Here is a 24,697-nt window from a genome sequence, read left to right as displayed (position 1 = left end):
TTGAGTTGCCTTTTGCTTCTGTGTCAAAACGAGTCTTTGTGTGAAAACATTCATACGGAAATGTGTTTTGCCTACATGTTCATTTTCATATGAAAGGTTTTACATGAAGACTAATTTTGAAACAGATGCACAAGGTAACTTGGAAATGGCCTATTGGAAGTTTGCTCCAATCCAGTAAATCAGGGGAGCCAGATTGCTCACTGGTGTGGCACTGAACTGGTTTCTGTAGCATGAAGGAAATAAGGTGCATTGATATTTCCTCGCAAGGGATGCTAGATCACAGCAGGTCACCCCTCAACATTTTGTCAGGCAATTCCTAGATCAGGAACATTTAACACCTTATAAACTCTTGCCCTCAAAACAACAGATTGACCTCACTCAATCAGTAGCCCAGAGCTACTCACCATTATGATGGCATAGAACATTCCTAATGGAGAATGTTACTGTTCTGGAGCGAGCAGGTCTGTGAGAGCCATAAAAAGCTCACAACACATTTAAATAAACTTGGAATTTAATCTTTCTACTTTTATAAGGTATCATCAAGGTCTATCAATTTCTAGATCATGGTAGTAAGATTTCAGCGATTCAAGTTCTCCATCAGTGCTCAATGCAAACTAAATCAAGGTACAAAACTATACAATGCCAACAATTTTTTTACAATCTTCTTGCATGCTGTTAATTTGTAAAATGCATGAAGTTAAATGAGTAAGTTATGAATGTCTTTCATCACCTCTGACATATGCTGCCAAGCTATTGGCAGGTCTCTTGACAACACAATATGAAGTCTCTTCAATTCCATCAAAGCTAATTTTGTTCTCATAATAAGCGTTGTATCCATATATATTTGTTCCATTAGTCTGGAACATTTCTACCCTTGCACTGGCTTAATCTTTCCCAGTACAGCTGCTCTTCTGTCAGTGTTCTGAAAGAGGGCCCTTATAAGGCCTCTTACTTCTTGAGCTGTGAATTCATGGGCCAAGGGACCCTGAGGAGAGTGAAAATCATGTTTAAATATCAAATTATGATTTCTTGGATCACAACATATCCCTAAATAAACATGGAGTTTATTTGAGTTGGCAAGTACCTTTCCATCTGCCCATCGATCCACGATGTCTTGTAAACTTGCTTGTAAAATTGCAATCAACTCCTTATAGCGAATCCAGTGCGGTACAACTGTGCATATATCCTGAATTGCAAACACAATGCTTAGCTGTAATAAGGCTGGATTACATGTACTTAAAGGATGATGACAGCTTTCAGCAATTACAGTTGTGCTAAACCATCACTAATGGGCACCTCCCATAAACAAACACTGTACCTGGACCCTAGGCCATGGACTCTTAGACATGATGTCCCATGCATTTAATGAGCAGTTCTCCTAAACTGACCTCTGATCCAGAGGCAGTCTTTGCTTATGGAAGGTCCCTCCCTACTTTTAAACGTTTTGAGATTTCAAGGAATTTCATAGGAACTCATACCCAAGTATTTTCAGCTGAATCTGAATCTGCTTCCTGGGTGCTTTGGAATATTTCAGAGCCACGCTGTACAAGTATGGAGAGTAATGAATGGAGCTGATGCGCCTCCTCAGCTGAGATATCCTACAGAGTAAAACAAAAAAAGGATTGTCACTGACAGTCCTTTCCATAGCCTGGGAACGCAGACATATTTCCGGCTGTCACTTGGTTCCACCGAAAAATAACGTCGTTATTTTTCGGCAGAACCAAGTGACAGCCGGAAATACGTCTGCGTTCGCAGGCTATCCTTTCCAATGAGTAATGTACACAATACATAATTATGGCAGCTGAACAATACACAAGGGAAAGAATGCTACATGTAACTGGCAGGAAGTAGACCAGTGGGTTGTCCCTAATACAATGGTAAAGTTGACTTACAACTTCTGTGAACAACAACAGCTAGTAAGTTGTCAGAGTGAAGACCAAATTAAACCCAGGCAGGCTTCTAGCCAGATGGGTGTCCAGGCATCCTGTAGATGGCTACTTTCTAAAGAAAATTGTTTTATTTTTCATATGTTGCCTTATAAATTGCCCATTTGAGCAGGGCCAGGCCCTAGGGCACATTTTGGATGGCCACTTTTCAAATTCTGGCTAAAAGCCTTAACCCAGGACTATCTGATTTGAAGCCCCATACTACTACCACTTTGCCTTGCTGCTTCTTCCGAAACTGATTGGTTTGTCCATGCATTGGTGTTTAATCAAGTATTACTGGGTGGTTAAACTTATTATAAAGCAAATTTGTTTCAGATTGCATGTATTAGCACTTTACCAAATTTGTTATGCCCTTGTCTCACCTCAAGTTGGAGGACTTCCCATGCTATACTTTGTAAGACATCATCAAACAAAGCTCCCAAGGACTGACAGTAGATATCAACTGGTAGAATACCATTCCATATTCTGCCTAGATTGCTTAGAAGATGGAGGATCTAAACATCGGAGCAAATTTAGAAAGAGCTGATACAAGAAACGAAATGAAGATTAAGCTCTTTGCTGAGTCTTAGCGATTAGTAATGGTGCATGCAAGAAAGAAGGAAGGATTGGTTTTGTGTTAATTTCAGAGAGCTGAATTAGATTAAATGGATGCCAACAGAGAAATATCACTTGGCTATTGGAAATTCTGAAAGAGCATAACTTGGATGAAGTTGTTAGATAAATCAATCTAGCATTTAGAAAAAATAGTAGGATGCCTATTATACCTGTGCAAGTCAGTTGCAACTAGAGATCTGTTCAAATCAATATTGCCTTAGAAGATAGACAGAGAATAGAGCATTGACCAAGTCTACTTAATGGGTGACTGAAAGCAAAACTTGGAATTTCATCTGGAACATGAATGTAGAAGCTGCTTGGAAAAGTCAAGAGTTCTCCCCACCTGTTTCATTGTTCTTTCCACCTGCAATCCCTTTTCATCTTCATGTGCATTAGCAAACCCTTTTGTGGCCTTGAGTATCTCCAGAAGATTTGATTTTTGTTTTCTCTGTAGAAGGAATAGGTAAGTTATGTTGGTACTTGTGTTTACCTGACAATCACTAGTGACATGAGCTAAAATGTTTCAAACACTCGGGGAAATTAAATAGCTGATACTGACCAGTTGTTCCAGGAAACACTTTTCACCCATTTGTCTGATGGTTGGAACCAGGTCCACAAAAGAAGCAACACTCTGATTAAGTGGCTCTGGTAGTTTGGGTCTGAACTGATGGCCCAAGGTGAGAAGGTGATGTGCAATATACATACAGTTGTTATGGTGTAGCGCTGACAATTGAGGTAAAGTTCTCTGTAAGATAGTGAAACAAAGGATGATAGGTTAAGTCGTAGGGATTTGAGGAACCACTTGCAACTGCAGCAACCCTTGCTTCTGCAGCTGAAGTGACTTGGACTACTTATACTCCCTAAATCTGTGATGCACTAGGTAGTATCCAGTTTGCGTGTAACCACACTCCTGTGTCAGCTACATTTTATTTTGAGGCCAGGAGGAGACCTTTTTACTCACCAAGTGCTGTTGATGATATGTGGGTACAACATTACAGTATAACTCAAACATGTTACGAACACTGTAGAATAGCTGAATAGCACTGGCAAGATACAAAAAAATCAATGAAAAAACAACGTTAGAAGGAGTAGACAGATTAAGTTTAAAGGCAGTGAAAAGAAAATTCATTGAGCTTTTTTGTTGATATTGCTGAAATTGACAAACATACCACTGTGGAGTTGACTGTGTTGCTTCAATAAGAGTTTCATAAGCGAGATTCATTAATTTTTCCGTGCTCTCACTAATGCGGCAGGTTGGGAGGCAAAATGTGAACTTGCTGACAGTGTTGGCTGGGTCTCCATGTAATGGTTCATGCTGGAAAATAGTGAGCCAAAGGGAAAAAATTATTCATTTGATTAATGATTTGTGTGTTTCATTGTATAATGCAAGCTACATGTGCTTAACTGTCATTATCTCTTTTCCTTTCATTAAGACACAAACAACTGAAATAGCCATTTTAGAATGTTACCTTGGGAATATCTTGTATATTGCCTGATTTCAAGCCGAAAAGGACTAGGTACGAGTCTGTAAATTATGGGATAAGCAGCTATTGATCCACATAGTCAGAAAGAGCACACTCAGATTCCACGTTTTCAAATGGGTGTATCTTGCTTACTATGGGGTCTATTTACACCAAACTTGGGGATTTTGTAAAGCTTGGTCTGCACTTTATGACTATGTGGAACAATAGTTGCTAATCCCATAATTTACAGACTCACACCTAGTCCTTTTCAACTTGAAATCAGGCAATGTTGATCAGTGACACAAGAACTGGTTCATATTTACCTTAACTCCTTTCTTGTTTTCTGATAATGCTTTCTGTATATCTCCCAGACTTAAAAGAACTGCTCTGTCTTTGCTACTGTCCACCAATACTGTGTTGTGTGTGTCATCTTTCATCAAATCACGGGCAGTTACAAGAAGATCTTGACACTAACAAAGTACATGAAACGACTCAGAGACTGGACAGCTAGCTGAATCTTAATAAGTGTTTCTTCTAGATGTACTAGTTATCACTTGTGCCAAACTTTAGATCAGAAAATTGAACATTAATTTCTGTTTAACCAAGTGCTGTTCAAGAAGGAGGATTTAGGAAGGAGTACAAGGCTTTTAAGATAAAAGCAGCAAGTGAACTGTAATAATGAAGTACCTTTTTGTTTCCAAAGTGAATACCAACATCTTTTACGTAGGAAGTCAGATCATTTGTTCCTTCTGAGATTAAACCTACGGATTCATAGCATGAAATGGACACCATTTAACAGGTAACATAACAGATACATCAGAGTACTCCAGTTTATATTATGCAATTATGCATGCATTTAGCTTGACTCATGGTTATCTTCATACTGCTGGAGGGTACACAACATTTTGGCACAGGACAAAAGGGTTATAAGGGTTGTACGAGTATTTATAAGGGTATAAGGGGTATATTAAGGGGTATAAAGGTTTAAGGGTATAAGGGTATAAGGGTTTAAGGGGTATAGGTTTTAAGGGTATTAGGGTATAAGAAAGGTGAAGGCCATTTTTTCCAGTAATGTCTAAATTGGAATAATTTAGTAACAATCTTGTCCAATCTTAGGTTGCTTCCTGCCAAGTAAAGCCACACAATTTCAAACCACATACCGATCAACACAAGCTTTGTCTCAAACTCTTCAGTGGCTTTTATAACATCTTGATACTTTTCCAACTGAAAACAAAGTAGAAGTAAATAATGCACTCCTGGAAACATCTTTGATGAATGGAGTATGGTTACAATTTACTGAACTGAACGCTATTACATTTGTCTCTACAAGCACAACATTTAATACTAAATAAACAAGGTTATTGAGCTGCCATCAGTCATGAAAAAAGTTTGTAAGTCACATCTGCACATCTGTGTAATTTGAAATTGACTTCCAAGCCCTGGGGGTACTCCCTGACATGGGCTATATAGGTATGTGCGGCCCCAAAGGGTATCGTTTTTCAGCTGTTTTGGTCGTAAATAGGGTGTCGATTTTAGCTGCTTTTGGCCATTTTGGTCATAAATAGGGTATGGGTTTTTGCACTCTAGCCTTGATATGGGTATGTTTTTAAGAAGCCACTTTTTCATCATTATCGAAAAGAAAATCAACAAATGTCCTTCACAGATTATGTTTACAGTAATTTAACATTGGTCTGAACTGTATGGAACTAATTGTAATGCAGGTCTCAAACAGGGTTTTGATTTAAGGGTCAGGCCATAAATAGGGTTTCGAATTTTTGGTCCCACCATAAATAGGGTAGGGAATATCGCAGAGTTTGGTCATAAATAAGGTAAGGGTTTTGGGAAGTGGGCTGCACACCTCTACCCAATTTTTCTGGGAGTACCTCCCTGGGACTTCTCAGGATGGATTGGTGAGTATACCTGTGCACTTGTGTTTGGAACAGATCTTTTGAGACATTCTGTGACTATATTTTCAGAAAGATCAGGCCACACAAATTCACCTGCAACATGTCGTAATAGCACAGAGTTAACAGGCAATGTTTCCAGATAGGGCAAGCAATTAACAGAGCTAGTGTTGACAAAATTGATGAGTATGTGTTTTCATAAGCATATCCCAAGCAGGAAAATAATTATTGTGTCATTCAATAGCATGCTGGTTCATCAAACACATGAGGGTCACTGAAGTATGTTATAGTATTTAGATGTCGAGAGACTAAATCCACAGAAAAGAAAGGCTTTTCGGAGCCAAGTGGCTCAAAAGGCTAGCACTTAATTTGGGGTTTCTGTAGAGATGGACACAGCAAGAAGTACTCTGCTCCCTCTTGAAGCGACGCTAAGCCATCTCAGGTTATACACCCCCACCACTTTGTCCATCCCAAACATTTGCCGACATTACTTTAAATTCTCAACTTAGTGGGGAGAGAACATGGGACCATATGGGAACAATTGTTTTAGTATAACGTACCCAGTTTAGCAAAAAGTGCTGCAGTGGACACATAAGCTTCATTAGTTTTCCCATCTTGTTCTTTCTTTGTGCCATCAAAAAAATTTTTCAACACAACAAGGATCTCTGAGGACTTTGTATACAGTAGGCCTGAAATTGAAAAGCAGTGTCACCACATGCACATAATGTTCTGGTTCACTGCATTCAAGTAACAATCCACAAATGTAAGATTCTTGCAATGCTCCTCAAAATTATTGTAAAAACCCATAAGGATTTTGAGGTTCTTGCAATGAAACTGCTTGGTAAGATCCTCCAGGATCTTTGTTATGATCATCGCCAATATCTTTGTAAGATCCAGGTCTCCATTTTTTAATGGATCGTTATCTTTTAGGACTCTTTGACAGGTGCCACAAGATTCTTCACTGGAGATGCTAAAGTACATAATTTACTGAATAGAACAAAGAGATCAAGTTCATCTGTACCAGGATCAATTATCTTTTTTCCACTCTCCTTTGAAAATGATACTTTGACTTCCTGTTTTCCTTGAGTAACTTGAGGTTTCAGGCTTTAAAAAGGAAAAAATGATTCAATATTAAACAAAGTTTTCTGCATTCAAATTTTTTAATGTTGTAATCTCTTTTGTAAAATCACACAGTACAGTATAATTATATGAAGGAGATCTTTCACTAAATTACATCAAGTATTCTTGTTACCTGGGAAACAGAATAATGGGCCGGAAGATAAACTGAACCAGTTTCTTTCCTTTGGAAGATAAAACAGAAGATTGTATGAGTTAAGTTTAAAATGATTACAACTACATCAAACTTTTGTAACTAAAAGGTAACTAGTCTAAGAGTGGAAAATCAACTGTTGTGGCTATTTCATGTTTTCTTTGTGTCTTTTTTTTCATTCTGTATGTTAATGTATTTTCTCACATTCTGCATGTTTTTTTTTCTCGCTTCATATGTAAATTTCTTTGCGTATGTATTTGTGTTATCCCTTCATGTTCATTTAGAGTTAGTTTATTGTCTGTTACACTTGTACCTTTTTGGTTTCCTGAACCCTGTTTCCAGCATTTGGTAAGCCATTTAGTCTATCATCTGTTTTGTATTTTCCTTCTAGTTTTCTACCATCTTCAGTTAGTTATTTTGTAGTAATTCGTTTTATGTTTATCTTTAGGAATTTATCTTCCTCCTACAGAAAGTTAATAAATTTGCCGAACTAACTAATTGGAGTTCGCTCTAAGTTACATCTGAAGTCGGCCCTCTGCCTCTTCATCAGCAATAACTAGTCTATCATTGAATAGATAAAGGCCACGAGATTGCAAAGCTTCTATGATTTTACCAAAAATTCTCAATCTTTTCTCCAAGATACCAAGTGCCTGTAACATAAAAGAAAAAAATAATAGTGAAACATCCTACAAAACTTAGAGGGAAGACAGAAGGCTAGTTGCTTTAGGAACAAGTTAAAACTCAAGGAATCACTTCTCTTCCTGGCTTACATGCAGCCCCAGTATTTTTGTCACACTGATCAGCATTTTGGTGGTTCCCTTTCACACTCCTGGTTAGATTCAGAGAGCCAGAGTGAGAGTAAAGAGTCACCCTCAAGAACAAAACACAATGACAATGACTCTTCTTGATCCAAAGTGGACCACATTCACCATTACCTTAACTTTGGATCATTTCCTATATGCGTGTATACCTTGACATCGCAATTATCAAAAGAAAGATTCCTAAATCAAACTCACTTCCATTGCTTGTAGGATATTGCTCATTGAACATCCACCTGCAAAAAAAAATATCTCTTTGTTACTAACGACAAATATCTCATTCTCAATATACATATTGTATTAAAAATCATAGTCAAGAAGACAGGTGGGGAGAAGAAAGAAAATCATGAACTTATAATTTTATTATTAATTTTATCTTCAGGTCTTGAAAATGAATTTCAAGCCTGTGATACTGACAAGAGTCATTTTTTGTGGTCAGCATTTTGTGTAACAATAGGCCATTTCCAAGTTACCTTGTGCCTCTGTTTCAAAATGGCTCCTCACGCAAAACCTTTCATATGAAATTAGTATGATTTGCATAAAAATGAACCTGTACGTGGAACAAATTGTCATATGAATGGTTTTTCTCAGAGACTCAATTTAACACAGTGGCAAAAGACAACTTGGAAATGGCCTATTGATCCAACCTGTACTTAGCTTGAGTTGTGTGTTGAGATGTCCTTGTCTGTTGTCCAGCGATACAGTAGTGGGTGTGGTCCAGGCAATACTCTTGGCCCACACTCTTTCTAGAGTTGCAATTAACTGAGCTTTTTGCCTTCTCCATTCCTCCTACAAAAAAAATGCATGCAAAACAAATTGAGCAAAGTTACAAGAAATAACACAATTGCAAAGATTGTCATGAGTGTCTTTTACCCTAAGAGCTACAAATATCCGTCCCTCTTGGCCAGCCTTGGGCAAATCAGAGAGAAGTTCTTTCTGGAAAAAAGAAATAAAAAATTGGTACTGCAGACATTTCTGTTAATTAACATATCAGTAACCAGCCTGTGAGCAGGTTCACATTTGAGGAGCACACGTGCTTCTGCACCAAACTCCTCCCCACCAGATCACTTTGCTTGCCAACCTAGTCTTCACTAGCGTGTGACTTAATTAATATAACAAAACTCTTACCACGACTTGAACAAGTTTTGCAGCATTGTAGTATGCTGCTTTGTTCAGTTCTCCTGGGAAGGCATCCAGTGCTTCATGTATCTAAAAACAGAAAATCAAACAGATGGAGTAGCAGGTCTCATCAGAGTTTTAAGTATCATAATAAAAATTAAACTTTGAATCAGAGCTCCAAAAAAGTGCCATCCAGTTGTCCAGGACAAGTAGATTCTCCTTCTGGGCAAGTAACTTTTCACTCTCACTTGCCCAATGGGCAAGGAATCAGGCAAGTCGTCTGCAAACTAAGTCATTAAAAGAGCAAACTAAGCCTTGCCCAGGACAAACAAAATTCAAGAGCTACTTGTCCCAAGGGCAAGCTGGAATTCAAGTTTTTTTTTCAAATCCTGATTATATAAAATAAATGAAGTTTACTTTCATTATCATCATCATCATCATCATCATTGTCATGGTTGTCGTCGTCTTCATCCTTGTCCTCATAATCATTGTCATTATCGATATCATTATTATTATTATTATCATATGTCCTTGTTGTGCAATGGGATGCATAAGTCCTCAAAGTCTACTTTTGTTACCTTATAAAGTCTTTTGAGGAGTTCTGCGATTGCTTCAGTCTCCTTCAACTGTTTTACAAGGTCGCCATGTTCACGAGCAGCAGCTTCAAGAGGGGCTTCAACAGAGTTCTTTGAAAAAAAAAAATATTGACCACATTACTATTACTTACTTGGGGTGTCCATAAAGAGGCAGGGGAGAAATCATAGTCTTGAGTGTAGTGTAGATGAATATAAAAAGTTGGAACTCACCTTCAATTTACCAGAGACATTTTGAATTTCAGCAAGAAGATTATTGACATTCCAGTTCATTTCAAAGGTTGAGTTACTGAAATCTAAGAATTCATCAAAGGTGTATTCCTTGTAAATTGCTTGAAGGACCTCTGCCTGTAAGAAGGGAAAATACATTTGCATATCATAAAAATGGTTGAATTTAGCTTTTAAAATCGAAAAGGGGGAGGGGGAATACTAAATTAACTAGAAAAAAATCAATCATTCTTTCAAAAACAAAATAAACAAACAAATAACTAAATAAATAAATAAATAAACTGTAATCACCAGTAGCCTATAAGAACTTAGATATGAACAATTTTTTTAAAATACTTATTTTCTTTCAATTTACACTGAACTTTACAATGAAAGTTACAACTGCACGTCATATGATAAACCGGTAGGCATATATTAAATTGAGCTAAAATGCAATTATAAATTTAATCCTCCTTGAAAAACGGAGGTAATTTCTAATGAAGGACCAAATACATACTAAAGAAAATACAAAAAAGAAAATAATAACAAATCGTTATTAAAAGATATATGAGCTGCTTTCTGAGATAGAATTTAAATGAACAGTTTTGATAGGGTCAACTGACGAGCCGGCGAGATAGGGAAAATGTAACTAGCCTTCACTTCTTCAGATTTCTGTAATGTCTTCTTCACACATGAATTTATGTCTTCTTTTTCTAAACGACCAGATTTCAGGAGTACATCGGTGACCAAACTCGTACTGGGCTTACGAGTTGTAGAAACGTTGTCCTTTTCCTGATTTTCCGCCATCTTGAGCTTCGCGCCAACTAAATTTCAATTGTTAGCTGCTTCATGTAAGACTAACGTAAAACTTCCGAGGAGGATCCGACCTGTACCGATGCTTTACGGAAATTAGCGATTTCAAATATTCATTCGGCATTGTTCGAGAGCGCGTGTTTCCCGCCGGAGTTCATAACAGAGAAGGTTTTGCGAGCGAGCTAGAGCAGTATGGAAAGTGATTTAAAACGAGCTGCTCGTCTGGAATATCTGAAACTGAGACAGTCCAAGCAATCGGAGAAAGTTGACGCTGTAAAGGTACTCCACAGAATTCAGACCGAGCTCAAAACTTACAAACATTGAACGATTGTTTATAATTTTAAGGAAATAATACAATTTTGGCTTCCCCGTTTTGAAGCTGATCGTTCAGATCATTCAATCTGTTTGGTTTAAAGCTTATTTCATTCGTGGAAAACTTGGTGAACTACCAATATAACAACATCACTTTTGTTCTGTCCTTGCGTGTAGCTTGGTAACCTAACAAGATTATTAGTTTTGGCACCTGTACATATCTTTTGACAGTAATTGAATGAGAACCTAACATCCTCTTTCAGTATTTAGCCAAGTCCGGTCAGTGCGAGTATTGCTTGAAATCAGTTCAGAAATCACACCATATAATTTATTTTCAAGCAGTAGTCAGATTAATTTTGTGTTTGAACCTTCACTATTTCCTATAGAACATCCTAGCATAAAAATAATGTCATCACATGTGTGTTATTATGAACTTAACCTTATTGAAGAAACTTGCTATGACTGGTGTGTTGTTTCAACTGCAGTGTAGTAATACTACTGAAAGATTATGGCATCCAGGCTTCACATTAGTTATTTACCTTGTATAACTCAGCAAGATATGTTTTGTGCAGCTCTTTATAAACATTTTTTTGGCTTTTTCACAACCAAATCAAGATCATCATCCAGGTGATGTGGGCTCAGTTGGTTGGGTCAGAAGCATATCACCTCGACGAGGTGATATGCTTCTGGTTGGGTCCATTGCACTACCATACCATTATCTGATCAAATGGAAAAGAAGACTGTCTGCTTAGAGTGTGAAAAATAGCATATTTGACCACTCCCTGTGTATAGTTAATATTTCCTGAGCACTGAGAGAGATTGGAGATTCAACAGAAAAATTCCACACTGACAACATAGGTCTTTTAAGATCTACGAACTGCCTGTAAAAAAAAAGTTTCAATTATAGTAACTTTTTGCACCACTATAAAGTTGATTATTTATCTATGGCCTTTCAGAATTGCTTCACAGAAAATCAACAAACCATTAAAGAGTTGCTATGGAAAAGGAAACAAATACAAGGAAGTGAGAAACAGCAAGTTGTACCATACATTTCTCCAGCTGAACAACTACCGTCCACAAGAAAAGTATGTAAAGAAACTTTAGCTACATTTATTATAATTAAAGATTTAGCCAAGTCGAAAAGTGGAGCTCCTGATTACAATAAGTTAACCTGGCTTGAGCCTGCGATCCAATTGAAAACCAGTTACTGGACAGTGGTCAACTTCAAAAAACATGCAACCTCAATAAGTTCTAAACCTGAACCTGTAACATGGTCACATGATACTGGTCAGCAGATACCTTGACTTGACAGCTGTCAATTGACCATAACATGGATGACCAATATCAAAGATGTATACTGTAAACCAAGGCTGCATGCCTCAGTCAACCTATTAGTTGGAGTATGGCCGCTATGTTGCACAACACTGTTGTCGTGGACATCATCGTCATCAACGTCATCATCATGCATACATCCCCACAAGCAATTCCCCAAGTCATGATGACCATGAGAAAAACAATTCATGGGTTCCCTTTAGTCCACGGGAGCTCCACTACTAATAACCTGTTGGTCATTGGTGATTAGAATTTCTTATATACTACACTGCAAGTGGTGGCTTCTTCCATGCATGAAACTATGCAGTAAAACTAGAAATTAAATTTATAACCCACAGCAGTTCCCTAGCGTGAAAACCAATATTTGGGCTTTGCCTTTGGGCAAATTATAAAGTCCATGATTCACTACTTCAAAAAGCATTCTCACTAGCCCTCCAAAATTTCTTCTCTCACAGTACCTCAGTCTGTAATTTGCATTTCCTCAAACAATTTTGCAAGAAAATTCACTTAGCCAGTTTGTTGGGTATATACATGTAGCTGAAAGATGGAACCCACTAGCCTGACAGCAAAATCTTCTAGCAACAGGCTATTGGACAAGACTTTCTTTGCATGTTGCTCCTGTGCTTATATATGTACATATTTTTATTCCATCCAATCGTGTGACTGTGTCAGTGGTATGTAAGCTTGTCTGAAGATTTTGTGTACAATGTATCATCTGTTTCTCAGTGCTCTGCTTATAGTGGGTTTGGACATGGTACTCAACACACTGTTTTGAGGACACTTTATGCTGTTCAACCACTGCCACAGTTCTTTACATGGTCTCCTCTACAGCAAAACTACATGGTAAGTTTAATCTACAACTATTAAGTGTCAAATACTGCACTCACTACCATCTAAATGAAAGACTACATCAGGCTTCCCAACTACATGTACAGGGTTAAAACAAGGCAAATTAATTACCTAATACATGTAGTACAATTTATTTGCATATCAGGCAAGTTTTGTCAAGTTTATTAACTTTGAGCAATTGGTCTTTACAGGAAAATCTCAAACCTCAGCCTTGCTGTACTGACCTCACTAGCACTCTGTCAATACAGCAAGGTCTTGCTCTGAGATTTTCCTGTAAAGGCCTCACTCTTGGTTAATAAGTAGTTAGTTGGGTGGAAGTATAATCATCCTAATAAAACAATGACTTAGATCTGGCGTCAATGCATAACAATGATACCTGGTATTTGGATTGATTTTATTTCCTTAGGTTGAAGATGAAACAGTCCTACATAACATTCCTTACATGGGAGAGGAAGTCTTAGACCAAGATGGATCATTCATTGAAGAACTTATCAAAAACTATGAAGGAAGAGTACACAACACTCCAGAACATGGTAAAACAGTGTTTTATCTGGCACCTTTTGCAACGTTACCAGGGATTTCGCTAAGGGTTTTCATTGAGAACTTCATAATTGCCTGGCTGTGAGGACGATTTTACCCACCTGGTTTGACCATCTCAAGGAAAGGATTTTTTTTATAAAAAAGTTCAGTTCAAAAAGTTTTGCCCGCCTGGGAAAACCAGTTACCCTCCTACTGAAAAAGTTAATGAAACCCCTTTTTTGGACCTAGGGACAAGAAATGTTTCTCTACCCAGCAACCCCTTTTTTAAGCAAGAAAAGTAACATCTCCACTCTGGGCCAATCACTTTTGATCACAGTCACTTGATTCTGATACTCATTTGTTCTCCTGGATGGAGAAAGAGTGAGTGAGAAAGAAAGAATGTGAAAGCAAAGTGTTCTGAACAAGAACTCAAAACAATTTGGTGTATGAATTGTCATTACCTGTAGAATGTGCAACTTCGAACTTTTAGCTGCATTAATTTGGAGCTTTTGTTGCCATGACTTATAAATTCTTACTTTCAAAGACCTAAGTTGAGCCATTTTGTATTGTCACGAATGAAAACAATTTTGTTGTTTATTTTAACATATACCTTATGGAGAACTTACATTTTGTTTTCAGTGTTTGATGAAGCAGCCCTAACAGATGATCTGTTGGTTCAGCTGGTTGAAGCCTTGAAGAAATACAAGGAGTCTGCTAAGAACAACACTGAGACTGAGGTAGCTAAAGAAAAGGACAATGAAAAAGGTGAAGGTACTGTGAGTGGAACAAAACTTTGATACGTGGACTATTCTGCTCAGTCTATGTGTAAAATTAGAGAACAATACATGTACCACACAGTAAATAGAAACTTCAAGCTACTATTCATAGAGACTTTAGTCTTTTGAAGTCATAGATCTTTTCTCGTTGTTTTCATACGGTACATGTAGATCATGCCTTTTCTGTTGAGCAGCTTAATAGGTTCCTCATCTGTTGTTTTCTAAATTCCTATACATATGAGTTAGTTTGGATGGTTTATACTTTGTAGAAATGTATAAGAAAGATAAATGCATTAGTGACACAAACTACTTGAATTTTTTGCCATACACAGTGTACATGTAGCTTGTGTCTCTTAGCACATAACACCATTCATGGTGTTCTGTGATTACTGAATCCTAAACATGTCACATGCTAAGTCAAAGAAAAATAGTTGGTAAACTTGGTTAAATTATCATGATTTTTATTGTGACATAGCTGCTGAAAGTTCATCAAAAGATGTTCAAGAGAAACCTGCAGAAGCAGCAGAGAAGCATGATGAGCTGTTTGACGCTATTGCATCTCTCTTTCCTGATAAAGGATTAATGGGAGCTGAAGTTCACCGCAGGTAAGTGTACATGACATTGTAGTGGAGTCTTTTGGTCTTTATTTCAGATACAACTGGTTATTATTGATCCTTCCTTTATCACTTGGGATCCCTCAAAAAGAGGGAAAAAAAGACACATTAGTTGTTTTTTTTGACTCACAAAAGGAAAGGGTTCTGAGTTATAAAGTGTTATGGTATGGTGTCATATGTATTTTTGCAACATGAATCAGTGATTAAAAACAAGAAAAGATGGGAGAGTAGGAGTGAGGGCAAAAGAGTGCTTGTCAATGCCCTCGCCAACCTGTTACTTAATTGTTAAGTAGATTACCATTTTGAGAACAGGAGAGTTGCTGATTGTTTTAGCAACCTTGTAAGGACTGTAAGTAAATCTAGGCTGAGATCTATTCCCCCAGGATCTATCTCTTTAATTCCCTAAAATGATCAACCCTGTTGTATTATTTGTTAACTTCAGTACATTATTATCGCATAGACAGGTAACAACACACTAGTATCGTAAACATTGCTTACTAAAGCCCCGGCAACATGCCTCAAAATGCCAAATTCAAGCTAAAACGTCCATATTTTTAGCCCTAATGCAGATATATCACTTTCCAGTGGGTTGCATAGTTTACTTTGTTGACACTTGATATCAATTGGATAGTGTCTTATCCAGTAGTAAAATACAATAGCTACCCTTTTGGATCATGCTACAGCCCAGTGCCATAAATATAACCATGCAGTGTTTTTCTTTTTGACTGGACAGGTATTATTGTTCTATTTCTTACAGGTATAAGAATGTGCTGGATCGCAAAAATGGTGAATTACCTCCAGAATGTACTCCAAATATTGACAGGTCAGAAAGAAAACATGTCAACCCAAAGAAGCTTTCCTTTCACCATCCTTTGGTAGTTACTGACAGATTTTTTTTTTGATATTACAAGTTTTATTGTTTATTTCTTTTGCTCTTTATTGAGTAGTCCCAAAGCCCAGTCTGTGTCAAGAGAACAGAGTTTACACTCCTTTCACATGCTGTTCTGTAGAAGATGTTACAAGTACGACTGCTTCATGCATGGTAAGCTAAGTTTGCATATCTTTAAAAATTTTAGTTCTAGAGTATGCAATGAGATTATTGTGCCTACAGGACTGGGTAAATTTACAGTGATGGCAGGTCCTTCAGTTTGTGTGAAATAATATTGTTGAGATTCTCTTTTGTTGGTGTGGTTGTAAAACGAACGCCACTACAATCTTTCCAATCTGGCCAGTTGTTGCTAACAGTACATGTTGTTTGACTGTAACTTTTTCTTTTAACTCTTTCACATTCTTGTGTATATAACATCTTTATTTCATATGTAACAAACTCTCATTTTGCGGTTCCAGAAAATATCCATATTCACCTCAAGATAGATTAACAGAAGTTCCAAGGTGGAGGGGCATTTGAAAAGCCAAAATGTTTAAAGGAAATTATGAAGCTAAACTGGAATTCCAGCAGTGGGTGGGTTGGGAGCTTTGAACTAAAAAACCTTGCACGAGAGGAGTATGGTTATTTTCTGGAACAAGACATTGGTTTAATCATGTTGATTCTTTCTTCTTTGGGTTGGTTTAGGTTGGCGAACACTTCCTACACAGATAAAACGAAAGGTACTCAGGAAAACTTTACCAAATGATTGCTGATTAAACTAGTTAGTCTTGCTTCATGATGCAGCACTGTGACAAATTGTACATGTTTAGTTAGTAAATAGACTAGTGTAAGCATATCACGAACTCATACAAATGAAATAATGACATTGTATTTACTTAGGATAGTATAATACTTTATCATTCGCTTAATACTTAGAGTCCTGTTGATCTGCAAGAAACAAGCCCTTGTGGAACTGACTGTTATATGCATGTTAAGGTTTGTGTAGTAAGTCTGTTAGCTTTAAACAATTGGAGTGTTCCAGGGTGGAGAGATACACTGTGAGAGTTATTTGATTTCCCTGAGAACACATCATAGTGACAACAGCTAGTGTTCAAACCCTCACAACATGATCCAGAGTCCTGCACGCTAACCATTAGGGTATCAAGCTTCCAAACACTCAAAACATGAAGTGTTCATTTTTATCATTGACACAAAGGATAATAAATTGGTGCACCAGCAAACTGTTAGTGAAACCAAGCAAAATGCTTTGAAGTTTTGAACGTTGGCATTCTTAAAATGGTACTCCACTAAATTAAGACTCATGCAGTGCTATTAACATTTATGATTATTTGAACAGAATCTACATGAAGAAGAGGCCAGTGGTAAATCATCCGAGGCCGTCAGCACCAGACGAAGAAGTCGAGCCAGCAGTAAGGATAATAAAGGAGGGAAAGGAAACTCTAAAGCGTCAGGATTTCCCAGTCCAGACGGTGCAGCGGTAAGAGATTGTACACTTAAAGAACATAATTGTGAAGTAAAAACATTACCTCATTTGTAGCTTATGGTGCTGTAGTGGCAAAATAATAAAAGAAATCAGGAACGGGTAGAAAAAAGATGCCTGCACGCATTGTCACATTGTTATGCATTACACTTATCACTAAGAAATTGCATAGAATAGAAATTGAACAGAAATTGTAAGCCTAGTGTTGTTATTGTTTCATTTTAAGACTGGCGGTAACAGTCCAGAACATTCATTCATCACCACCGAATGGACAGGAGCAGAGGCATCGCTATTCCGTGTTTTGAGACCAATCTACTGTAACAACTACTGCAGTATTGCAAACCTGATTCACTCTAAGACTTGTAAAGAGGTAAGCATTTCTCTACTGACTTCTCCTAAAAGCTTCTGAAATGTAAATTTTTTGAAGTTAGATTTTGGTTTATTACAGTGAATAAGGGCTTTCATTGACATTCTTAGCAGGAGAGAAACTGGTTTTCACAGAAGGGCAGAACCTTTTGAACTGAACTTCTTTATAAAGAAAACTTTCCTCTAGATGGTCAAACCAGGCAAGCAAAACCATCCTCACAGCCAGTCAATATACCCGGTGCTCGGTCCTTATGGAAACCCCTGGTGAATCATTAACCAGTGGTTGTGGAGTATCTAGAATTGAGATCTTGATGCATTTTATTTCAGGTGTATCTGAGGGCATTACAAGAGTCACATGAGCCATTACCAACAGCTGATGATCAGGATACACCACCAAGGAAGAAGAAAAGAAAACACAGGTCTTAAATTTATTGTTGGCTACAAACTAGTGTTCATGGTTGGTGGAATTTCACGGACAAGATGAGTGCTCTTTTTCAGTGGCGGAGCCGCCAGCCTTAGCCCCAAAGCGTCCGCGGAAGAACTCATGAGCAAAATCCCGCCAGCCACGTAGGCTGGTCACAAACGAATGGAGTTTTCTTACTTTCAAAGACAACGCAGCTTTGATTGCAGTATATGTAATGATATGCCGGAGAAATTTGCAAAAGGCTTTTGAAAACGGTCAATTTGGATTTGTGTTTGAGGAAAACTCAGGCAAGGATATCACAACGTCCAAACCAACAACAACCAAAAGATTGCTTGTGCCACCATAGTGGTGCCACTTGAAAGCACCGTTACTCAGAAATTGTCGGCCACTAATTTTATATAAAGTTTCACTGAAGTTTTGTGTTGTTTTTTCCTATTTACAGAATGTGGTCACTACACTGTAGGAAGATTCAACTGAAAAAAGGTATTGATATATTTTGTGACTGCTTATGTGATGACCAAAACCGACTTTGTTTATGAAGAATCTCCATAGTTTTACTTGGGAGCTGGGAGGGTAGGGGCTCAGATAGCAGCTATCACTAGTTCTCATTTGAATGGACTGATACCTGGAAAAAACAACTAAAACAATGCCCCTAGCCACAAAACAATAACAGCTGCTTTACTATGATGACAAATAGAAGTACAAGCTTATAAGAGCTGCTACACTTATGAGGGAAGGAGTGTAGGGAGCCATGGGTTTAGTAGTTCGTCTTGTGCGATTGTCCGGGTGAGGGTAGCTCTGAAAGAAAATATTGTTGGGGACTGACGTTTTGGGTCATCTTCATAGTCAAGTGACTAGCAACAGAGGGACCTCAAACAGACCGACTTAGTTTGATTGTCGGATCGAAACTTAGTAGAACCGACCAATGACTGCTGACAAACTTTACTCATCACGGCTAAACTGACCAATCACTTTCAACGGACCAGACATATAACATCATCGACTGATAAGCACTATTCCGCCACTTGACTCTGAAGATGACTTCCGCTCAGATTGTCGATAACGTCGGTCATCAACAACAGTTCTTTTCAGGACTACCCTCACCCGGACGATCACACTATACGAACTACTGATACTCCTGGGTTCAAACCATTTACATTGGCTTTAGTGTTGGCATCGTTCATTTCTGTCCCTTTTTTGCCAAAAAAGATGATTAACTCTTTCGTTTTCTTAACTTTTCAGACAGCACCTCTACACATGTGTATAACTATATTCCGTGTGACCATCCTGGACAACCATGTGATCAATCATGTATCTGTGTGGCGACACAAAACTTCTGTGAGAAGTTCTGTCAATGCAGCACTGATTGTAAGTCGAATACTCCTTACAGGTTGCAGTAAGTTTTCTTCAATGACGAAGTGAGAATTTAGTGGTACATCAAATAGTATCCCATTATTGATAAATTTTGTTTTTCGCGTTGTACACTGTAAAACGTTTTCAACCGAATGCAGAATCCAAGAAAACCTCAAAAATGAGTTTTTCAAACACACAATTCATTTCCTCTGACTTACTTGCCCTTCATGTTTTTCCTTCTTGTTCATTGGCACAATAACTGACTGTCCCTTCCCTCCGCCAGGTCAAAACCGCTTCCCTGGCTGTCGTTGTAAAGCGCAGTGCAACACCAAACAGTGCCCATGCTTCTTAGCGGTCAGAGAATGTGACCCAGACCTCTGTCAGACATGTGGAGCCGGTAAGTTGGTGACGGGTATGCTACCTATTTGAGAAATCACTATTTTTATTTGTTTGGGAAATTACAGGGCAATATTACTTTCCTGGAAATGCAACAAGCCCGCTCAGCTGCTGTCGGAAAAGAGCCTTCGGATTAATTTCTCCCGAAGCGTTCGTGTTTTCGTCCAATTGGCTATCTAAGATCGGAAACTGTTCGTCTTGTTAACGAAGAAGCCGAAGACTGTTTCACCGAACTAATAGAACAATCTTTACTGACGTCACTGTTTACATTTTCCCCCGTTAAAATATGACTTTTAGCAGAGAAGACATGTTACCCACAAACTGACTCCAAGCATCTAAAGAGCTAGTGAAACTTAGTAATTTGTAAAATATTTAGCTCTTCGGTACATCGAGCTCAATTCCTTGGCAGAGTTAATCGTTTTGTGCCCTTTCAATATTCAGAGCTGATTTTTTTTTTTTTGAAGCTTGAGAAGAAACTGTATCGCTTATGCTAATGAGGCAAATATTTTAAAGAAAGATTCCCCTACAAGGTCAATATTATCAAGACGTGACTGCTGTAACGAAAGAAAAGACACGACTAAGTTTTTAACTTTTCTTTGTCGCTGTTTAGATACCTTTGATGGAACAACTAACATTTCCTGTCGGAATGTCGGCCTTCAACGCGGTCAGCGAAAGGTTTGTTCTTCATTGGAATGCTCAACACCTTGTCTTTGTGGTTTTGAAAGTTATTTTCAATATTTTGTTGTGTTTGTTCAGCATCTTTTGCTTGCCCCCTCTGATGTGGCTGGCTGGGGCATCTATATCAAGGTGTCTTGCAAAAAGAATGAATTCATTGGCGAATACTGTGGAGAGGTAGGACAGAAGGTTCTTTTTTACAGATTTCAATGATTTGGTAAACAGGCTATACCATGTATTGCTTTTTTTGACAGCCGTTGTCTGCCTTGTCACGCAACACCACTCAGCGTGGTGTGACAACCCAAATATACTAATGGGCACGGAGGACAAATCAAATGCGTGACAATGTTACTAAATAGAATCGTTGCTCTTCTTGTCAGTAAACAACAAAATAGAAGTCAGTCGGAATAGACAATGAAAAGTTGGGAAAGCAATCAGTCGTATTCGGCAATTTCTGTGAAGCCGAGGACTTTTCAGTTTTTGCTATCCGCCAATCAGGAAAAACACGAGCGTTTCGAAAGTTGCGTCAGCTATTCGCCATCAGGACACGTTACATTACTTAGCAATAGTACCGAAAATTGCGGGATGAATTCGCGGAAAGTCAGATTAACAAATTGACGTCAGTTTTTCATGCGTCTGTCATGTTATTGATCATGAATTTCGTCATAATATTGTCAAAGTAGCTGTGGATCCACGAGGCGATGGCCGAGTGGGTTCGCAGATTACTTAAACAATGTTATGGCGAAATTCATAGTCAATAACAGGACATAACGCATTAAAAACTGACGTCAATTTGTTTTTTACGATAACAAATTGTCAAATTGTCCGCCCTCGCTTGCTGACGCATTGCATAAATTATAAATTCATGTGTCTGTCCGCTTATTGACAATAAAAATTAGTCAATCAGCGCGCGAGAATTTCTGCAGTTATCGTAAAATTCTCTATTGCAATTTTTTTGGGGTAGACTTTTACTGTCACGGTGCCTTACCGGTTTCTGGTCTTGTTTCTTTTGTAGATCATTTCTCAGGACGAGGCGGACCGCAGGGGAAAAGTTTACGACAAGTACATGTGCAGCTTCTTGTTCAATCTTAACAATGGTAAGGAAAATGAAACAACAACTTGAATCCGTGCTTGAATTTTAGCGGTCACTGTCGACTTTACCACTGGTATTCGTTTACCGCTACTAATTTGTTTCGTGGAAGACGATTTCTTTGCACTGTCGGTCAGTTATTCAAGTTACGCCAGCTCTGAGAGCCATTCTTTAAAAGCGCTTTAAAGAACAGCTTTATCTTTACAGTTTCGTACTTTTCTCGTTGTATTTGCTGTGTTTTTCAGACTTTGTCGTGGACGCTACTCGTAAGGGAAACAAAATCAGGTTCGCCAATCATTCCATCAGTCCAAACTGTTACGCCAAAGGTAAGTTGAATCCCTTGGCGGTCTTATACGCAAAATTGTTAACTGTTAAATGAAAGAAGAGAAAGTTTCATTTTAGAATAAAATTTATTTTTCTGTTATGTTGAATAATTCGGACGCGAACGGGATTCTGATCTTCGGGAAATGTCCACTTGAGTCTTTTCAAGAACTGATGGCCAGAAAACTTCATTTCGGTAATAAGTCATTTCTCGCTTGTACTTCTTGAAAATTGCCGATAGCAGACTTAGAATTCGCTGTCCACGTGCAATAGATACTGACGGATTGTGACAGCTGAACAGATAAACTGGGGAATGGCGAGGTTTATGAGTTTAAGGAATGGGAGGGAGAGGGTAATAACTGGAATATTACGATGACCTGTACGCTCTACTTGGGTCTACTTGCGACTCTGTTTGGCCAGGTCGTGTGGTGCACTCGCGTTGACTTGCGATGACTTGTACTCACTTTGGTCGAGATCAAATTTGCACGCAAGTCGACGCAAGTTTTTCACCGTTTGGCCACCCAACCCAAGTCAACGTAAGCTGAGCGACGTCTTTAGTATTTTAATCATCACAATGAACTATCATCTGGGTACTTTGTAGACGGACGTTATTCCTGGCGATACCCTTAAGTTCCCCTTTTAGTTTGTGAATATAAAACTGTCGTAACCTAACGTTTTTTATTTCAGTGATGATGGTGAACGGTGATCACAGGATTGGTATTTTTGCTAAACGTGATATTGAAGCTGGAGAGGAACTGTTCTTTGATTATAGGTAAGGAAACATGAACCTTGCATCAGTGACCTTGGAAACTGTTGTCGGGTATTTTCTCGAAAAGAAACTTTAAGTGGAACCGCGCCTTACGGTCACCTCGTTATTTACGGCCACTTTTTTTTTGTCCAGGCGAAACGCCCATACATTCTTTTATAAGAAAACCCCGTCGGCCACCCCGTGAATATGGCCAACGGCCACACTCAAATCCCACCCTGTATAATCCTGTCTCAGTAATTTTACCCCGTTTATACGGCCACAAAAATCAGTTATGTTCATCTTTCCGTTGTTAATATTTCATACACCGATTCAAGTTTCAACTTTTTTAAAATTACATCTGAAGTTCCGAAAGCTTGAAAAGCAGCAGTTGTTTAGAAGTGCAGTTGTGATATACCTGTTAAGACGTCACTCAACTGAGACCAATCATAAGGTTTGACCCTACCCCGTTAACACGGCCACCCCGTGAATGCAGGCCAAAATTTCGTGGCCCGTTGGTGACTGGATTAACGGGGTTCCAATCTACTTTTGAATTCTCACTAAATACTGACAGTGGGTCATTGAAAAAGAAGAAAACTCCGAATAAACTCGGGTTGAATGGAGAGTCTTACGGTTTTTCCAAGTCAAGTAACCTTTTCGTTTTTTTATATATATATTCCAGGTACAGTGCCACGGACGCTCTCAAGTTTGTGGGAATTGAACGAGATGTTGACTTTGCTTTGAGATGAAATATCACTGTGCGTAAAAACACATGCACTGTATACTAAAGATATCAAACAACATAGTTATGCTCAACTAACTCGTCTATTACTATAAGTATATTTTGCTGGATATATGTTAGAAATAAATGCGATCATTTTTGTTACGAGTTTGGTTTCTGCGTGGTGGTATGGCCTGTACTTCTTTTCTTCAGCTAGACTAGACTTGAGAAAACTACAGGGGAACATCTATTAAGGTCATTCCACTGAAATAGAACCTGATTGTTTATGTTAGTAGGCATTTTGAAATAAAAATGAGGGGTCCCTGTGTTCGTTTAGGAGCAACAGCACCTTGTTTATACCCACTTAATCCTTACAATAGCACTATGATTATGGTCACGATTGCGTGCTAAATTCACATTTCTGACGATTGTTTATTGTTCTACACTGAGAATTGGTGCATATTTATTTTACATAGAGAAATTTATCACTCAATTCAAAACAACAGAAAGAAATATAGGTCACCGTACTCGTTTTCGAGAAAATGACGATCTATCTCTATGGCGAAGTCCAGCCGTAAAGAAGAAGCCGCCATTTTTTAATGCGCGCGCGCTAATCACGCGCGAAATTATGCGCCGTAGGGATGTGCAATGCAATACTGGGGAATGACCTTAAGCGGCCGGTTATCAAAGTCCCGGAATTTTTGTTAGTGAAATACCATTAATAAAACCCTTATTAACCGACCAGCTCTATTAATCGGCCGCGGCCACCTTTTGGTCGTCGCGATTATAGTTTTCTATTATCCTTACCCCTATTAAACGTACCCAAAATTTAATACACGTAGTTTGGCTTTGCTTTGAAAAAGGTGATGAATAAAAGAAAACTGTTCACAGCGTTTCAAGTTTTTTAACATAAAGAAAGAAGGCGACAAACGATGAGCGAGGGCGTTGCTTGCGAAGTGGCGGGGAAAAGGAGCAGGGATATGAAAGAAAACATCTTGTGAGTTCAACAAGCGAAAATCATGAGAATTAAATTAGATCTCTGCGAATGCTGCAGTAAGATACAATCACGAGCAATGCAATACAACAAGAACATCAATGACGTCTTGTG

The 24,697-nt window shown here is 38.3% G+C and overlaps 2 protein-coding genes across 5 annotated transcripts; one reads left to right on the top strand and one right to left on the bottom strand.

The window, feature by feature from the left end:
* Positions 1-493: 493 nt before the first annotated feature.
* LOC110039875 (centromere/kinetochore protein zw10 homolog) lies at positions 494-10,794 on the bottom strand. Of its 2 annotated transcripts, none has more exons than XM_089296670.1 (23): positions 10,565-10,794; positions 9,921-10,051; positions 9,693-9,800; positions 9,124-9,204; positions 8,869-8,931; positions 8,643-8,784; positions 8,194-8,231; positions 7,791-7,827; positions 7,160-7,208; positions 6,929-7,011; positions 6,468-6,596; positions 5,924-6,003; positions 5,164-5,227; positions 4,691-4,764; positions 4,327-4,473; positions 3,710-3,855; positions 3,502-3,583; positions 3,100-3,285; positions 2,884-2,988; positions 2,309-2,440; positions 1,479-1,598; positions 1,085-1,186; positions 494-985 (listed from the first exon to the last, which is right to left on the bottom strand). In XM_089296670.1, exons 1-23 carry the CDS (start codon positions 10,719-10,721, stop codon positions 869-871), a joined length of 2,373 nt encoding a protein of 790 aa, XP_089152796.1. In that variant the 5' UTR covers positions 10,722-10,794; the 3' UTR covers positions 494-868. The 2 variants fall into 2 exon arrangements, with proteins under 2 accessions (XP_089152796.1, XP_089152797.1); XM_089296671.1 differs by having other exon boundaries at positions 8,649-8,784.
* A 40-nt stretch (positions 10,795-10,834) lies between these two features.
* On the top strand, positions 10,835-23,757 carry LOC110039876 (histone-lysine N-methyltransferase EZH2-like). 3 transcript variants are annotated; one of them, XM_089296674.1, is made up of 22 exons: positions 10,835-11,006; positions 11,996-12,124; positions 13,098-13,214; positions 13,627-13,753; positions 14,379-14,510; positions 14,991-15,120; positions 15,887-15,952; positions 16,077-16,171; positions 16,703-16,737; positions 16,934-16,993; positions 17,355-17,495; positions 17,725-17,868; positions 18,192-18,283; positions 18,731-18,771; positions 19,531-19,656; positions 19,925-20,038; positions 20,648-20,712; positions 20,794-20,889; positions 21,728-21,809; positions 22,048-22,128; positions 22,811-22,895; positions 23,551-23,757. In XM_089296674.1, the coding sequence occupies exons 1-22, from the start codon at positions 10,920-10,922 to the stop codon at positions 23,615-23,617; spliced, it is 2,112 nt and encodes a 703-aa protein (XP_089152800.1). In that variant the 5' UTR covers positions 10,835-10,919; the 3' UTR covers positions 23,618-23,757. The 3 variants fall into 3 exon arrangements, with proteins under 3 accessions (XP_089152800.1, XP_089152799.1, XP_089152798.1); XM_089296673.1 differs by having other exon boundaries at positions 14,379-14,504; positions 20,648-20,889; XM_089296672.1 differs by having other exon boundaries at positions 20,648-20,889.
* Positions 23,758-24,697: the final 940 nt, after the last annotated feature.

Source organism: Orbicella faveolata, unplaced genomic scaffold, assembly GCF_042242905.1.
Source record: "Orbicella faveolata isolate gen_17 unplaced genomic scaffold, um_ofav_v1 contig_27, whole genome shotgun sequence".
NCBI lineage: Eukaryota > Metazoa > Cnidaria > Anthozoa > Scleractinia > Merulinidae > Orbicella > Orbicella faveolata.
This window is presented reverse-complemented; position numbering and strand designations above follow the sequence as displayed.

Excerpts from the sequence above, each read along its gene's own strand:
- LOC110039875 (XM_089296670.1), bottom strand. The coding sequence starts at position 10,721 with ATGGCGGAAAATCAGGAAAAGGACAACGTTTCTACAACTCGTAAGCCC. Across the intron at positions 8,232-8,642 it reads ACAACTCAAGCTAAGTACAG|GTGGATGTTCAATGAGCAAT; the intron begins GTTGGATCAATA and ends TTTTTTTTGCAG. Across the intron at positions 7,209-7,790 it reads GAAAAGATTGAGAATTTTTG|GAAAGAAACTGGTTCAGTTT; the intron begins GTAAAATCATAG and ends TATCTTCCAAAG.
- LOC110039876 (XM_089296672.1), top strand. The coding sequence starts at position 10,920 with ATGGAAAGTGATTTAAAACGAGCTGCTCGTCTGGAATATCTGAAACTG. Across the intron at positions 13,215-13,626 it reads CTCTACAGCAAAACTACATG|GTTGAAGATGAAACAGTCCT; the intron begins GTAAGTTTAATC and ends TTATTTCCTTAG. Across the intron at positions 17,869-18,191 it reads ACTCTAAGACTTGTAAAGAG|GTGTATCTGAGGGCATTACA; the intron begins GTAAGCATTTCT and ends ATTTTATTTCAG.